The sequence below is a fragment of the Opisthocomus hoazin genome, chromosome 4, assembly GCF_030867145.1.
Source record: "Opisthocomus hoazin isolate bOpiHoa1 chromosome 4, bOpiHoa1.hap1, whole genome shotgun sequence".
In the NCBI taxonomy this organism is placed as follows: Eukaryota; Metazoa; Chordata; class Aves; order Opisthocomiformes; family Opisthocomidae; genus Opisthocomus; species Opisthocomus hoazin.
In genome coordinates, this window is record NC_134417.1 from 40,081,190 (window position 1) to 40,099,400 (window position 18,211).

General features: G+C 37.8%; 1 protein-coding gene across 2 annotated transcripts in view; it reads left to right on the top strand.

The window, feature by feature from the left end:
- Nucleotides 1–18,211, top strand: part of BBS9 (Bardet-Biedl syndrome 9) — a 310,207-nt gene extending 291,996 nt beyond the window's left edge. Inside the window, exons 23-24 of one of the 2 annotated variants that reach the window (XR_012763711.1) lie at nucleotides 14,531–14,760; nucleotides 15,104–18,211. Coding sequence is in view for 1 of the 2 variants with exons in the window: in XM_075418656.1 (XP_075274771.1) it covers nucleotides 14,531–14,571 (41 nt within the window). In the remaining variant the exon portion in view is untranslated. Of the gene's footprint in view, nucleotides 1–14,530 lie in introns of both variants that reach the window. The other variant, XM_075418656.1, reaches the window with a different exon arrangement.

Genomic DNA, 18,211 nt, shown 5'->3' on the forward strand with positions numbered 1-18,211 from the left:
TCCATTACCAGTTGGGAAGTACTAGCTCAAAGATAAGATTCAGTGAAAGCATGACAGAAACCCTCAGTCTGATATGTCTGATACTTTGCTCAGAGATGTTGAGCATGGGGACCTGAATTTTCAGAATATGATTGCAACAGAAGGATGAGATTGTTAAATGATGGCCTTGCAGTTGACTTATGATGAAGGAGACTGTGTTCTGTATGCAGTTCTGCCTTGAACCAAAAGTTACAATGCACAGGGCATTTTAGACGGCTTTAGCCTGAGCTGAGGTTAAATAAATAAACCGTGCAGTTATCAAATACTTGGTCAAACAAAAAGTAAGGCTGCCTTTTTCATACAGCCTTGGCCTTCTCAGAGGTGCCAGAGGAGGAACTTCAGTAATAAGGATGTTGAAAATAGCTACTAAAGCAGAAGCCAAGGCTAATAAACAATTTTGGAAGTACTGTGAGTGGCTTAAGCACAGTCTGGATTATTGTTATTACTGTGTTAAATCACAGCAATCAAATAGCCAAGTATCGCTTTGACTGATTAGGTGGAATGGTCGTCAGTGAAAAACCTTCAGGCTATATTGCAGACATAGGGATGGGTGTGGTCATGGTCAGCTCTCCCAAACATTACTTTGGATGCTGTTGCAGATACAGAGCAGTGTGTTACATGATATTTTCAGAATCTGGCAGATTTTAGTTTGGTTTGGATATTTTTTATGTACCTTGGCAGGCATGCATATCCCTGCAGCCATACAGCAATCTGCATTAATGGCTGAAGTAACACCTACTGGTGAGGCAGAGTCAATCAGCAACAGGCTGCTCTTGACTCATGACTTTAGTTGACTCATAATCCCGTTGAGCTTTGTGGGTTGCTTTTTTGCTCCCACCCTGAAGCCCGATGCCAGTCATCCTGTCGCGAGTTGAATACCCATTGATTAAGATAGGTGATGTACTTTGTGGACAAATAAGCACATGCCTTTAAGGAAGATACGGTAAAGCCTTGTATTATTTCCATCAGATAATTAAAGTTAATTAAAATTATTTATTCACATGTACAGAAGTCTCCACCCAAAGTTTTAGATTGCAGTTATCATAGAATCATGTCGGCTGGAAAAGACATTTAAGATTATCGAGTCCAGCCGTAAAGCTCAGTGTATTAAAAGAGCTCAGTGTGTCATCAAGTCATATCCAGAGCTTAGTGTGTCAAAATGACACAGAAAGATCTCGCAAAGATAAGTGATGTATTTCAAACTGTATTCAGACTTTATCATCCTCCTTGCATATTTCTGTCTCTGCTGGAAGAGCCTGGAAAAACAGATGAGGCTTGAAATGTGCCAGATATGGGTATTGTCATGTGAAGATGGCGTCATATGCCAGATAAAGGGATTTCTAGATCAGATTTAAGAGAAAGAAAGAAGGAAGAGAACAATTTGATCCTGAAATTTGGAAGGTGAAGAAGTATTAGAAGTATTTCTAGGAAGTCATTCAAAACAGTCTTGGCTTGAATGGGTGTTGCAGCATCTCTGAAGACAGGTGTCTCAACATGGTCCAGTTTAGTTTTACAAACATGAAGTTATTTAACTTGTCATTTCATGCATGATGTGTGATAGATATGAGAATAGCTCATTCCTTTTTAAATCTGTAACTTGTTAAAATGACTAGTCATCCTTTTCCAAGCTACTGCACAGGGACTGAGACTGGTAATGCGTATGGAATCCTTCAGGCAAATACTATTTCTGACAGCACAATTTGAATTCTCCTGTGTGGGTGGAGAAGATCTGGCCATGTTAAGTGTGAGCCAGCAGACTATTCCACCATGCTTAAAGGAGCTGTCTGTCTTGAACTACTTCACAGTCATTACTGCAACCCATTAAATGAGATGCTAATACCTGGACAGATTTCAAAAGTACTTCTGTTTCACTGCCTTCCAAAAGGCAGGAGAATAAGGGTAGGTGCTACTTTAAATAGTGTATTTGAACCTTTGTTGCACACTGGTTTTGTTGTTCATCATCTGTAGTTTAAACTAACACTGGTAAAACTACAAGTTGACCCTCCAGTTTTCATTTTCACGCAGCATTGAACGAGTGGTTTTCACACTTTCACAATCCTGCATTTCTGCTAGCTCGTTTCCTGGAGGTGATCATCCCTTTGCAGCTTTAGCTGAAAACACTGTAAGGATGATATTTATTTTCCTGTTTAATGTGGTTTCATGGACTGCAGACCATGACTTCATGGAAGAGATTGGAAAACATGCTTGCACACTGTTCCAAGTAAGGGTTAAAAGGCAAAATTGTCTATACTGTAACTCACAGCTCTTTTCAAAACATGTTACATGTGATGTATATTGCCTTTCTTCCAACAAAATCCCCGATTACAGCAACAAGACCTCTAAACTGCAAACACACTGGGAGAGAATCAATAGCATCTAGCTTGTTGCAAGATCCTAGCAGAAGCAGATAATAAGCAGGCACAGTGGGACTAAATCTACATTTTGATAAATCTCCATCTACTGTATTTAGATTTCACTTTGGCTGCAACAGAATCTCTCTCAGTAACAAATCTCCCTTTACATTTTTGCCCAGACTATCACCTAGAGAGGCTCTAGTCGAGCTTTTGGAGCTCTGTGTGACCTTTGATGTAAAGCTCTCCTTCAGTGAGAGATCAGAAATGCCATGTGTAAATGCAGAGACTCCTTTGAGAATGCATTGGAGGCAGAAAAGCATCTGTTTCCTAAGAAAGTTTTAAACAAAATTGTACTGAGTTAAAGATAATATACAGTTTAGATATTTCCTTGGGTGATGTCACCAGGTTCTTTTTAGACTTAAAACCTCCCACAAAAAAAAAAACCAACCATGCCAACATTACTTCCAAGTCATGTGCATGGTAAAATGTAAAAGATGTTAAGAAAAAACCTCATTTCCTTTTTGTTACTAAATGAGCATTGTTCATTAGCATTTTGTTTTTCATCCAGAACATGAAAGTAGATTTTTATTTTATTTTCTGTTTCAGCACTGTTTATGCCAGAGTTTGAGATCATTAGCAAAATTGAGGAGGCAGAAAGGAGGATAAAAAGAAAAAGTTACACACAAACCCACTGTCATGTTTCTGATTTTTTTTTTCCAAAATCAATATTCTAGCAAGGTTAAATCAGGAATAACATTGAAATACATAAATGCATTGATATCGCCACTTTTGGAGTATAGGTTGAATTGATGTGTTACAGTATCAGAGAATTCTGGGGCATTATTTAGGAAAGCCTTTAAGGCTATACCTAGGTTCTTTTTTAAGGCAGTGCTTGTGCGTGTACCCAACTTATATCAGTAGCTGGAACACACACATGGTGCGTTCAGTTCCAAGTTGATCATATGCTGAAGTAATTGGAGACTATTTTCTGAGCTGAAATTAAAGCTGATTAAGTGTCATGTATGAGTAGTTGGCTACTGTCCGAACTAGTAAACATAAGTCTTAAAGCTTTGTCCTACAAGCTGTTAAGTAGGAGCAGATTTGTGTTGTTGAGGAGACTTTACTGACTTCAGGGTGCCTTGTGAAAACCTACCTGGATGTCCACCCTCTTGGGGAGGCGTACATTGTTGCTTACATAAAGAAGGACAGATAATGGTGGCCTAGATGCTGTCTTCAAGCCCAGGTTTGTGGACCTTGCATGCATCAAGTATGGAAGATCAGCACTAAGCTGAATTGGAGTATGAAGAAGCCTGTGAGGTTCCTCCGTCAGGTGGATTACTTCAAGCATGGCTGAACTGTCTTTAGGCTGTCTCAGGTGGAGGAGAGGCAGACTGGAGGTAAACCAGCTCCAAAGGCAGTTCTTTCTCTGCTGTGTAGGTACAACTACAGAGTCTGAGAAACCTGACTTTCATACTTTGAGAGATAATTTATTTGCATTAATTGATAATATTTAATTAATAGTATTATGCTACTCATACTAGAATGAAAAGAGAAAATCAGTTAGCAGCGTAAAAAACATACAGTGTGAAAACCAGGTTCTACTTCTGCAAGCATTTACGTGTTTGAGAATTCCTGTAGGACTCGTTAAGTTCAGTGTAATTACTTATGTATAAACCACAGCAAGTGTTCGCAGTACCTGACCTTAAATAGAGGATTTTTTTTTTTTTTTTAACTATTTGTGGCATACCCTTTAACTATGTTGGGATTTGGGATTTTGTTTCTGAATGTTCTAAGCCACTGATGTTGTTTAAACTTTTTCCAAACTTGGAAAGAACTGGCAAGTGAGTGATAAATTGAAACACTGCACAACAAAGGATCTCCTCCTCACTGTATTTCAGTGTATTTGCTGGAAATTGTTTACCTTATTAGATACTTTTTTCTGATTTAGCATGTCTGCCTTTGCTTTCTTTGCTTTCGTCAGGCAGTTACCGTATTAGTCAATGAGGAAATAAACTTAACATTACATGACCACCAGAATGAAATCATTTGCTCTTCCTAGCATCGTTAGTGTCTGATTCAGTAAAAAGCCTGTGATCTAGGACAGTTAGTTGTGTTATGCTGTAATTAAACCAGCTCATTTACATGACAAATTTATTTTGAGTAGTGTCCTCATAGAAAACAGTAATTTGAACATAAACTGCATTTCTTGTGGGAATCTCATAGCAGTCACGTCTCCTGAAAATTTGTAATAATACTGAATTGCCTGTCTATAAAAGTTGAGTATATTTTCCCTAGAGTCACAGAAAACCATAGAATCATATAATGATGAAAGCTATATTGCTTTCCTGCAATCTGACTATATTTAGATTTTATTGCTTCCTGAACCCATGAGAAAATCCATAATACATTTAAAACTGATGCAGAGGTGTTGGCTTCCACTACTCTATGGCTCGGTCCTGCAAAGTGCTGCTCTCCCTCTGGTTCTGCTGATTTTGATATGAGGTTGGAGGGCCCAGAACTTCCTAGTCATCATTCAGAAATGCACAGATTTGGGCCTTAAGGAATTTCTGACTGGATCGTCAGATCTGAGTAGCTTTACAGTTTTTGTTGTGAGTACTGAAATTGCCGTTGTAACTACTAAGGTCAAGGGGTAGCAGGAGGTAACTCTACTTCTGTTTGTAGGAGACAAGACTGATGTTAGTGAAAAAGTCATGGAAATAAGGAGCATTACATTACAGGCCTTTGGTGTAGAGAGATACTAAGACAGTTTAGAATAAGTAACAGGTAAAAAATACAAACTGCTATTATGTTACCCCTCTATCCCCCAGAAAACGTACTTGGCATTTGCAAAGGTAATGTTAATAAATAAAAAAATAAATCCCCCCCCCAACCCCTAAAAACCCCAACCAAACCACACAAGCAGATGCAGATATTTGGTGAGCAATAGAAACGAGTTATATGTCCACTTAGAAGAATTTTCATCTGTTACTTTAATACAGGCTGTTTTTATTTTGTTCTTTTGCTTTTAAGCCAACACAGAGATTTATCAAAAGATTGCATTTGGAAAAAACCTCTTAGAGCATTTTTCTCATATACTGTAGCTTAAAAGGAATGTGTGAAATTCAAGATTGGAAAGTATTACACAAAAGTATTCTTTTTCCTTTGTTTTTTTTTTTTTTTTTTAAAAAAACACATTTTTCCTCAAACCTGCCTCTCTACCAATGTCTTTTTCCCACAAGACTCCAAAGGAAAAATGACATCAAATGGTAAAATCCTGTTGTATGTTATTTCCAGAAGAATCCGTGGAAATCTTGAATATGATTTTATCATTTGCGCTGTAATGTTCCATTGTTAAAAAGAACAACATATTGAAGAGTGTTCAGTTGCTGAATACTTGATGGTAAGCAAAAGCTGATGTTTCTCTGACTATTACAAAACACTTAGGAATTTGTAGCACCTCAGCTCAGTTGTATGATAATAGGAGTTAGAAATGGAAATCTCCTGCTATATCAGCTTGACCATCTCCCTGACACCACCAGACTGTTGTCTTCATTGTGGTACTAATTTGTGAATGTCATAAGCCATGTGTCTTCCACTACTTCCCTTGGGAGAATAGATGGCATTAAAGCAGCCTGGAATATTCCTTTCCTTGACTTCATCTTTCTGATCCTCTTTTATATCTCTTTGTTGCACTAAATTCCTCATGTTGCTTTGCCTTTGGCGATTTTATTTCTCTCCTTCCTCTCTTTTGTGTTTTCCACAAAATCACACAGTTATTTACACTGTTCCTTTTGGAGTTTCTTCTGTTTTGTTGTATCTTTCTGGTACTGAGGAGCCATAGGCTGATGTGTACCGGAGGCTGTAAAGAAAATATTGGAAACCTCTCCTGGAGAAACTAATGTTTATGTGTGATGGTACTAAGTTGTTCCACAGCCATACAAGTTAAACTTGCTCAAGATGCACAGCACAGACCCTGAATGTAAGACTTATTATTCATAAAAAGGTGTTTTTTTTCCCACATATAAACATAATATACTTTTTATTCTGTGTTTTACTGAAGCTGGTGTTGGATAAATCTGCATATACTTTGCATGCATGTATTGTAGCTAAACTTGTAGAAAGCTTCATTCTGACAGTTATGTCATGCATATTGAAAGAATAGCCACTGTTTTGACTTAAGATACAGGTATACACTAACTAGAGTAGGGCTCTGTGAATAACTTTGGTTTTGAAGTTTCTGACCTGAAGTAAAAAAGTTAGAAAATTTGTTATTTTGGAACAACCTCCAATGATTGATTCAGTTTTCTCTTTCTCCTCAAATGAAGTATTTCGCTTAGATTTTGTATATGCTAACTTATTTTAAAAAAAGAAACCCAACATTACATTCAAGGAAAGTTTGTTTGCAATACTTCAGTGTGAAATGAAAATTCAAAATATTTTGAAAATATCAAAAATCTTGTAATTATTTACTTTTTTTAGCCAAATCGATTTGACAAATTCAGCAGAAATTTAACCGACGGTTTGGTTGACATGCATTTGCAATTTTCTAAGGAAAATCATCTCAGCTGAAAAGTTTGCTCAGTATTAGAGTTACATTGGTGGATGAGAGATGTTTGAAGTTATACTAACAGAGAGGTTGTAGATCTTCAGATGTCGATTATGAGCTGCAGCCAACCTATAGGAGTATATATATATATATCTCTCTATCTCATATCCGTGAAGGGCCTTAGATCCTCCTGCAGGCAGACACTGTGTAGCTGTCTCCAGGAGTAGGATTCACTGCCATTCATGTGAAAATAGTGGCAAATCTTGCCCTAAAGCTAACCTACCCCTGGAGTTTTGCCTATCTGTCACGGTGATCACTTGTCTGGGAAGATAAAGGATTTGTTAATAGTCAGCTGGCTGGTGGGTCTGTCTGTCTGGGAAGGCAATAAAACAGCACAACAAATCAAGCAGGCAAAAGACTGATTACTATGGCATTGCTTCTCCCCGGGAAAAAGCAAAGAGTTACGTCTACTTAAAAAAGACCCTATTTTTAATAGATTATCATCTGTCTAATCTCAGTATATGTGGCCCAAATATATATTTTTTTCCTTTTCTGATAGCATATTATTAAAGACCAAACACTTCTGAAAAGCTTAGTAGGATTTTAAGTTGCAGTGAATGGGAAGATATAAGCATGACGAAGAGTAAATTGAAGCATTGATGTTTGTTTGGCCATAATTAGTGAAGTTTTAGATTTATATTGTATGTATTTGCCCTAGAAGCCACTGAATTAATTTAGCACCCTAATAAAGGCTGATAGCTAATTAGAAAGAAGTGAGTTTTGGCTGCTGAAATGCAAACTGATTTTTAGGGATTTGCTTCCTAGCAAGAAATACCTGTTCCAGCTGAAATGTGTCATTTGTGACTGCTTGGATCATCTCTAAAGGACAACAACCATTTCTCAAAAAATTTGCAAGCTTTCGTAGAAAAATGTCCAGGTTTTGATAGGCGGTTGTGATAAGCCAGGTATTTGGAGAAAATAGGCAGTTTTCATCCAAAATTTTGGCTTAATTGAACTATATTTCCCACAGGAATGATCAATAGCTTAATTTCAGATAGGTAACTGCTTTTTAAGCACCTTGTCTTTCTGCGAGTATATTCAGTTTTCTCTGTAATATTTTTGGATGATTTTTTTTTTCTGGGTTCCCAAATGGAACTTCGAGTACTGTTACGAGAGTGCTGCTTACAGAGCTCTACGTTGCTTCAAACTAACCAGCATCCCATTCTTCTTGTTCTTCTCTCCTTCTTGATACCTGTATGCAAGCTAGATTCGGTGTTTTGGTAGCTCCTTGCTTCTTACAGAAGGTGTTTATTCTAGCTCTGTGTGTGTGTATATATATGTGACCAGGGTAATTAGGAGAAGCAGCTGTGTGCCTTGGGAGTTTTTGGTCATGTCACTGGATGCTTTTGCTGATGTTCAAATTTGATACTTTTGTAGGAGAAACATTTCATATGTCTTAGGCGTTTTCCAAATACAAAGCAGAAGAAAGATCTAAAGAAAGCATAGAAACTTAGCAGCACTGTAAATGTAGGAGTCTGAACTCTACCATTTACAGCTTGAGTACTTGGTAATCCCAGGAACTGCGAACCAATGCACACCTCCTTACCTTACCCAAATGGGCAGTAATCCAACCTACTACTTCACTCCTTCGACCCGTTAGTGGCATCTCTAATGCTTTTTAGGTCTTGGGGTTCTCAACAGAAAATTTTTATAGTGGGGATGTGTATGGGTACGTGTGTGTGTATGCTATATAATGTAATGGTTGAGGATAACAGTATAATACAAGACAAGCACAGCGTAAGTTATTAATTATCAGTATAAAATTAATGGTAAGGATACTTTGGAAAACAAAGAAACAAAACAAAGAAATCGCCTTGGAAGGGACACTGTAGCTTTTCCTAACATGTCCCTTTTCACAGTCAGCCTGAGTTGCCCCAGGCCCATGTCTGCAGGGATTTCATTGAGGGCTACTGCCTGAGGGTGTGAATGCACAAGAACTTTGTAAGGTGTTTAAAAGTTAATTAAAAAAAAAAAAAGCGTGGACACTTGATAAATGTTGCCTTTGTTGTTGTTACGTCCTTTTTACCTCCATTGTGTTACACTGCTAGTACATGTCACTATTAACTCAGAATGACAAAAGGAAGATTTTTAGCAAGGTTTTTTAAGTTTTGTGGGAATAGACCCTGCTACCCCCAAGGTAAGAGCTGCCCCCTCTACCCGTGCTATTTTGTACCAGTTTAGAAACTTAATTATTGATAGCTTTACATAGGTTGGACTTGTCAGGTTAGTTGCAGTTAGTAGGGGGCATATTTAAGAATGAGTGATGGAAACTGTTTCACATTATCTATCCTGTGATACATATGGTCCCTTAGGACAAAGAAAAGTTCACTGAATGAAGTCCTTTCATTCACACTACTTCGTAAATGGAAAGCAAAGTTATTTGATTTACACAATTCTTTAATGACTGAGTCGGTCCATGCCTCCCACTCATTCAGCTACCATCACTCCTGTTTCAGATAAAAAACTGATCTTTTTTAAATTATGTATGCAATCATCAGTGACTCACCGGTGACTTGGGAGGCAATGGTAAGGCTCACTCTCTGCTTATTATTCCATACAGAGTGATACAGAATACAGCCCAAGTCCAGTTTCTCCCATTAAAGCAATGTAGGAAAGCTCGTAGTTTGTCCATCATGATGATCACTCTTCTGCACGGCATTAGTCTTGATGATTTTACACTAATCCCTCTTGCACTGCAAGCTAGACTGTGTCAGTTTGCTTGGGATAAGCAAGATACTGTTGCTTTCTTAAACTTTCTGAAAAACCCTTTGGATTGTATCCATGGAATAAAGATTATATGCTGAGAAAAAGGAAGCCTTATATATTTCCTTAAGCAGTTTGTAATGGTAATGAAAACTATGAGCAGTGAATAGATGGACTTCTTAAAAAGAAAATTGTTACGGTTTACAGAAATGTGACTTGAAGGTGCTGGGAAAAGTCTGTTGTCTCAACAAAAAAGCAGTAAGAGTTATTAACTTTAGTCATTCGGAACATTTAGTTTTGGATCCAATATTTTATGAAAACCAGTTACTTTAAAGCCGTAGTTTGTTCTAAGGCTGTTTTATGTCAGGTCTAGAAATAGCAATATTAACCATCAGACCATGAGATGGGGTATTTTTTTCCTCTTTCAGGTGGGAATAGCTGAAGAAATTGGTGCCTCCCTTCTCTAACTTAATCTGAACTCAAAATAACTTCTGTTGTCTTGTTACAACAGCCCTTTTTCTGAGTCACTGTATAAAAAAGAGACTGGGAAGTGTCGAATGCTGTAGATCAAACACTTCAAAGCCAATTTTGACTTAGTTTTATGCATGCTTCAGAGTAGACTAATGTACAATAGTATCCAGGAAACTCAGCCAGTAATTCATAAGAGTCCAAAATGTTCTCCTTGGGATGAATCATAGCAGCATAAATGATAGGATTGGAGAAGATCCTTTAGGTCATCCAGTTCAAAGCCTGTGCATCTTCCTCTTCACTAATCCCCACTAGGATTTCATCTACCCTATCTTTGCAAACCTCTCATACCCTCGACTTGGCCCCCTCCCTGGGTAGTTTGTTCTGTTGCCTAATTGTTTAACCTGAACATCTTGAAACTTTACACCATCATGCTTAGTGTGAACAATTTATGACTACAGAAAACGATCTTTTCTCCTCACTTCTGCCATCATGCTCAAGTATCATCCCTCCCTTTAGACGTGTGTGTTGGTTGGTTGTGTAGTTTCTTTTTTTTTCCCTCTAGCTGCATGAATAATAATTCCAGGAAAGTTGGGGGTTTTTTAGTTGTCTTCGGTGCTTCTGTCACTGTAACTGATTTTCTTTGAACTTTCAGTTTTCAAGACTCAAAAAAAATTTTCATCTACAAATGAACTTTCTATGACTCGATGATGTGTATGCATTAAGTCACAGAATGCATTTCTTTTTTTTTTTTTTGCCTGCTTTTCAAGAGGCAAATTAACACGACTGAGGTATTCTGTGTCTGTTTATAGAAGCTGCTTACATGAGGGTGCTAATGTGCTCTGATTGACAAATACACAAAACAATTTGAGGGATTTAAGTGACTGAATGTGGAATCTGGTGTTTGGGCCTCAGATATATGCAATCTCATGTTACCGATCAGGGTATTAGTTTAATCATATATTTTAACACTATTTTGAAATCTTGCCTCCAGAATCTCCTGGGATTGCCCGCTACAGAGGAGTTAAAATTTATCACAGTTATTTCCTAAAGCAGCTTCCCAGTTCATAACTGTGTTGATAAATAGAGATATAAACCTTTTCATATACATTTATCTAAGTGTGTGTTCAGACCAGTGTTACTCTGATAGGATTTTTTGATTATCTATAAAATGAAACATTGAGAACTTCATAATGGGGGATATGAAGATGGAAGGAAGATTTTTGTCCTGATGAAATGAGATAAAGGAGCCTTAATCTACAGATTTTTTTAAATTTTAATACCCTATATTTCTTAGGATCTGCTTCAGCTTGTCAGAATATATTGATCATAAACCTCTCTGATGTTAATCATCTCACCTACTATGATATAGCATGTGCCAGTTAGATTGATGTGAAATTTATGTTCTTCTAGATGACTAAGAAATACTGCATGTTGAAAAAATACAGGTTAGGAGTGGCAAGGTTGGTTATTGCAAGCCATGTTTTCGTATTGCCTCCAGTTTGGAGTTACACAATAAAAATAACTACAGTCTGTATGTCACCTGTCAGCTCACCTCTCCCACAGTTTACTCATGTGATAGTTCTTTCATCCATGTAGAAGTATTTCAGGTTCCCTGTTGCCGTGTATAGTGCTGTCGGGCAAAGCTGTGTGAAATGGAGGTAAATCCTGCTGTATTACTTCAGTTCTGCCAGCCCATAATTACAGTTAACACATTAGGTTTAGCAGATCTACTGTGCTTCATGTGCTTGAAAGTAAGCGTTCACATTGCCCGTTTTGGCATGGTAATTTGTAGAAATAGACATAAAGGTTATTTGTAAGAAGTCAATGTTCTGGAGATCACAGCTTTTGAAAGCAGAATCTTGGCCACTATGTTATGGCTCAAATTTTTTTGCATTAGAATTTTATTATTACCTTTTAATTTTTAACATGTTATGTTTTCAGTGTAATAAAGGAAAATACGTGTTAGCATCTTACAGCCTTTTCATGACGATTCCCTCTCACCCCCCGGTATTTTTGTGAACCTCTCTTCCTTAATTAATTTCTGTGCTGTTATGCATCTGAGAGGTTCTCTAGCCAGTCCTCAAATGTATGGAGGTTGAGGGCACTGGGCAGTGTCAGTGTCACGTGTCTCAAGCGTGCAATTCAGTGGGCAGTGCTAATGTACAGGTTCATGACTCTCGGTCTCTGGTAAATCTGCAGCTTCTCTCTTTAGGTACAAAGAGCTGACCATAATAGTCTTTTTTGCTGTTTCTCATCCAAACTGTGTGCGTGTCCTGCTTTCACTTGTCAGAGTGTGCAGAAACCAGTCTTGCAAACTCTTTTGCTTGATTGTAGTGGGAAAGTAAGATATTCTCCGGTATCTTTTTATGTAGTACAGAGCTATCAAAAGCTCCATATGTGTTCTCAATGAAACTACAGAGTCAGGAACAGTAACTGTGAGCTCTGCTTCTGCACTTCATTGAGCTACGTGGGGTATTTCACTGCCAATGTATCTCCTGAACAGCTTTTTCCACTGTGCTGCTTCTGCAGGGCTTTCCTCAGCAAGTATCTGCGTTTAAGATTGTTATTTCCATGATGTATTTCAAGTGGTATCTCCTTTTATCTTCTCTCAGCTTTGCCAATCTCTTAGTCCTAGAGCAATATTTCTTTCTCTTCTCCAGCATTTGTAGCTCATCTTGGTTTCTTATAATCCGCACATTTCATTATCATGCTACCTGCCTCCTTCCCCTAGATCATTAATGAAACAAGACGGGACCTGCTGCCAGTCCCTTTGGCATCCCAGCATGCGATATGTGACCAGAGTTTTGAACAAAAGAAGTACCATTCAAGGGCTGACCTTTGTAAACCTAAGTCAGCTCTTAACATGGTATGTTTAATTGTCCTCTTAAAAAAAAAAAATAAAGAAAAAAAAAAAGTAGAAACTTCAGTAAGGGGAACTTTTTAGCCCCTTAGGGTTCTTGGGCTCCAGCTGTTGCTGAAATTTTACTGCTTTAGTGTTTTGTATCTTGGTGATTTTATCCTTGATCTCCTGCTCTGTTAGGTTCCCTGATGCTCTCCTTAAGTCTCAAGGCTGGAGATAAAATTTGTTCAGTTTAGTACCATCAGCCATGAAAACCATTGTAAATACTGAAATCCCCAAGCACCAAAAAACGTTGATAGAGTAAAATAAAAACTGAAAAAAAGAGATCTAGCTGGTTTTGCTCACATGGAATTGCATGGATCTAAATGAAAGCATATTCTTTTAAAATTATATAGGTTGTTGGTGCTAAGTTCTGTGTGAACTTGATTGTCAAGGCAGTCGGGCTGACAGGTGACTGGTGGTGTTTAGGTTTAGCAGACCCGGATGCTCAAATTTTATTCTGCTGACCTGCTGGATCATTTCATTTCACTGGGTGTGTGGGGATTGCAGCCTTTCTTCAGAGACAGCTTGAAAGGGGAAGAAAACCAAAACCAACAAAACCATACAAGCTACATGTTATTTTTATTATTATTCATATATAATTTGGAGATGGTGCCAATTTATTTTGGATTGTTTTATATTCATTAGAAAAAGATTGAAGTAGTTTTCAACCTAAATTGAGAGTGGACATGGAAGAAACTGCGGGGTTAAATAATGACTTTAATTTCAAGTCATGCAGGTATGTGCATATACAAATCTGTGTTATTATACCCTGTTCTTTTTCTCCCTGGATATTCCAAGCAACTTTTTGTGAGTTTCCACCCACTCTTCCAATTCTGTCAGGTTCATTATTGCAAAGATTAATGTCCAATCCAAGATGGCTTCATCTCTTGAACTGACATTTGAAAATAGGAACCTCATACTCTTGATCTAAGGCAGAAGTTACCTTCAATACAGGGGTTTTGCTGTTTTCCCCTTGCTGAAAGTGTTAGTCTTACATTAAAAAAAAAAAAAAAAAAAAAAAAAAATCCTTGTTGGTGAGTTTAGAGCCTAATTTTCCATTGTTTTGCAATTTGTATTGCCAGTTGTACATAGAAAAAGGGGCAGGCAAAATGCACGTAGATTGGAGTAACTGTCTCAGATCATATGCCCTGCTGTTCTGTTGTTTTTTTCTGATGTATAAGTAGTCCACGATTTTATAACTTAGACTTGTATCATCCATCATATGCATAAAAAAGCTGATGTGAAATTGCCCTTATTACCTTGATTTTTTATATTTTCTAAACTTGTGAGTGCTTGAATTTGCAAGTTAAGCATTTTTATCCCAACTGTTTTACATGTAATAAATTGTTTCCTCCAGCTATAACCAAGGCTTTTACAAACTGATGGAATCAACAATATAGTGCATGTAGTTGCCAAGTACACTGAATTTTTAAGCATCTTCTTTCTGCTTTGTAGGTTTGTCTGAGGATGCAGCAGAGGAAGCAGAAAAGCCATGAAATCTGAAGACAACCCTCAGGAGGAATTTCTGTCTGATGTCAACTGCATTTATAATGCAGCAGTACCAATCTGTTTTATTCTGTACTGATTGCAGCTTCCAGAAGGAGAGGACTGTGCTAATTTATATTAAGAAGTTCCATTCTAATAATTATGGTTGGGTCTCCCTGCCAACTACTTGCATCCTTTCTGTGAGTAAAGTTTAAGCACTTACCCAACTGTGGTAGGGGTGCTGTGTTATGTTTTGCTATCTATCAGCCCTTTCCAAGGATTCAGTTGATTGATCAAAGACTGTTTACACATAGTTAAAAGCAACCTTTGTTTCAGGATATGTTTTATCTTTTTTTAAAGATATTCTGAATTGTACCTCCCTTTGAGATTATATTAACATTTGTTATATCACAGTTTCGACAAAAGATAACTATCTCGTTTCCTCCTGTACTAACATTCACAATTCCAGACAGCTGAATTCACCACCAGAAGAAAAACTGGTAATCCATCAACTTTTTTTTCCGTCTTTCATTGCTTATACAGACTCCTGCTCTCCAGAGATACAAAGTAAAATATGGTTACTGGACATAAAGGGCAAACCCTTTTGCCATTAACTATGTCACTATGAATGTGAATAAAGTTTACGCTGTAAGTACCTTGAGCGCAGCAAGGCATGGATCTTTTTATGGTTACCTATGATTTCTGTCTGTCTTGTCAATCAGTCTGTTCTAGTTATGGGTAAGATTTTTGAAAGTAACTAGCAATTTTTAAGTGCTTTCATTTTTATTAATCCATTTGGAGAGGGTTTTGAAGATTGAGTTTTTAGAAAGTGTTGAGTATTCGCCTTCTGAAAGTCACGTCCATGCAAGGTGCCTGAAATGCAACACTCAGCAACTGAGGCGACCTTTGAGGGGACCATGACCTAGGGTTTGGAAGCATCAAGCTCATGTCTGGATTCCTGAGTTGTGAGTTGAAATCTCAAGAAAAGATACTCAGAAGTGAAAATAACTGAGACCTGGGTCAACAGTAAAAATAGGCATTTGAACGAGGTCTCCCCTGGCTGTTGCAGGTTCATACCAAAGTACAAGTTGCAGTCTTCTGGATGGCAGATACAAAAAGCACTGCTAGTCTCAGCTTAGTTTCTGGTGGATGCAATTGCATGAGCCATCTCTGCATCTCATTGTCCTGTTGGTTTCCTCAACGGAGGTTCACCAACTCCTGTTCTAGCTGTAGAATAGGTCCCCCCTAGGTCCTCCAGCACTTTTGTGCTGTTTCAGCAGACGTGACAGTTGCCATGGCCTGTGCTAGCTTGATCTGTGTATAAAAAGGAGACATTTTTCAGTCTTCAGCCATCAGCCTTCATCATCTCCAGATCTACTTTCAGCCTCTTTGCATCCACCCCCAAAAACAAAACCAGCTTTGCACCACTTGTGCATCTGCTGCCTAAGCCTCTGGTTCTGCTCTGGCTCAGTAAACAAGATATAACCATGTTTCATGAAGCCTTTTTCAACAGGATAGCTATTAAATAGAACTAAGTGGCCAGGGAACTGGGTAAGGCTTCCGATACCTCTAGGACTGAAATGGACAGCAACTCCCGATAAAAATGACTGTCCCGCGGGAGACCTCAGATATCTGCAGGTTGTGGGGCCAGAAATCTTGCTGCTTTCCCAGGAAGCAAAAATCCTACCCCCTGCTTGTTATGGAGAGTTTCTGCTGGCTGAATTTTCTTCACTCTGATCCCTCGCCTGTGGTTTTTGTCAGGAGGGTGGTATCCAACCCATTGTCAAGGTATCCTGCTGCGCTGCGAAAATTACACAATAAAATAATCTCCTGTAGTCTCTGTACACACCTCAGTGACCAAAGAAAATCCATGGAGAACTAATCAATTAGTGTAGCTATTAGGCTTAAACTTTAACTATAGATCTCAAATCTTCTTTTGTCCTCTTGTCAGTGTCTTCTAGGTAATCTAGAAAAATCATCCCTAGTTATTACTGAAAGCCTGTACCATAACAGTGTAGAATCATGGACCAAAGAATTCTAAGCTATAGGCATATAATATAGCTGGAAAGCAAACTACTATGAGACATCTGTGAAATGTATTACTCTGTCATAATTATCATTATTGAATATGATCCCAGTGCTCAGAGCTGCCTGGCTTCATTGGGAGTTTAGGGTAAACAACGAGTAGGCACTCAGGTCAATTATATCATCCACTCTTATTTAAGTTATTTTCTGTCATTTTAGGATGTAAGGCTCAGAAGTACTCTGATTTGCCTTTTCTGCTCCGTGCTTTGTAAAATGAAGTCTCATGAGAACAGCTTTACAGAAAGGGGAAAACATAGTGGTAACAAAGGGGAGGATGTGGGGTAGAACTGTCTATGGTAGTAATGTATGACCTCTTTGTATATTGCACTAAATTGTGGTATTTGATAGTATCATCAGAATTTTAAAAGAGAAATACGGTTCCACTGAGTAAAAATTACTTACTTGCCCCCAATGCCAGATAGTCCATCTAATTCAGAGGAAGGAAGTAATTGAAATGTAGTCATTTGCACAGCAGGCTAGAAGGAAATATTGCAAAGTAATTCTTAGCAGTTCTCAAATGTAGTTTGAATTTCTATGAAAGTTCTCTTTGGCTGGAAAAAAATCAGGCCAGTTATAGGAAGTTTTGAAGTTGGAGAGTTGGCCAACTGAAAAAGGTAGGGGAACATTGCTAGTTAGGGGGGACCAAATGTTTGGTTCTCATCAATGGTGTTTCTCAGGCCAAGACAGACATTGCTGGCCAGTCAAACTATTCTGAACAGGATTTTAGAGTAATGCCTGGTCAGCTGTTCTGGTCAGCTTAAATATGTTGCCTGTCTGCACGTTTACCTATTTGAGGAGAATTTTATATGTTTAGGTGGCTCACAGATAAAAATAAATTTTAAATGATCATTTTATTGAAATTAATTTTGTAAGCATATGTCTAAAGGGAATTTTGTGACATTTTGAAAATAACACTGTGAGTCACGGCAAGTTTATTATATTTGTGCTATAGCACTTTGAAGTGCATTTTCTAAAATAAGTTCGAACGTAAAACATAATTTTTTTTCTGCTAAACAGGTAAATACAGTTTACTTTCTTGATAGAGTTTATTTTCTGAATGTTATTATCCAAGGGCTTTTGTTTCATTTTGGTTTTGTGCTGTTGCAATTTAGAAAAAGAGATTAAAACAATTATTGCTCTGATGACCAAAGTCTGGAGGTCTGGGCTCTGCTGATCTTTAGAGCTTTGCACATAATGCTGAGTTAAAACTAGGACTGTGGTTTCCAGCCCCAGATTGATTCTTCTGTCCAACTATTATTGAACTATGACACAGAAAAACAACATTACTTCCGAGGGGCTGGGTTTTGCTTTATAAAGTCTCGTCTTTTTCTCTTCTTCAGCATTTACTGTACAGCAAGCATTAGAGATAAGTTTCACTATTCTTGTATTGCTTATAAAGTGTAATTTACTGCCATAAACTGAAATTTGCTGAGCAGAGATTGTATTTCTTTGTGAAGTCCTTCCAGCATAAAAAAAATACAGGGTATGCATCGTATTGAATAATTCTCTTTCCTTCTTATCAGAATATTGTGTTTATAAAGAATCTATTAAAAAAACTGCTGCAAA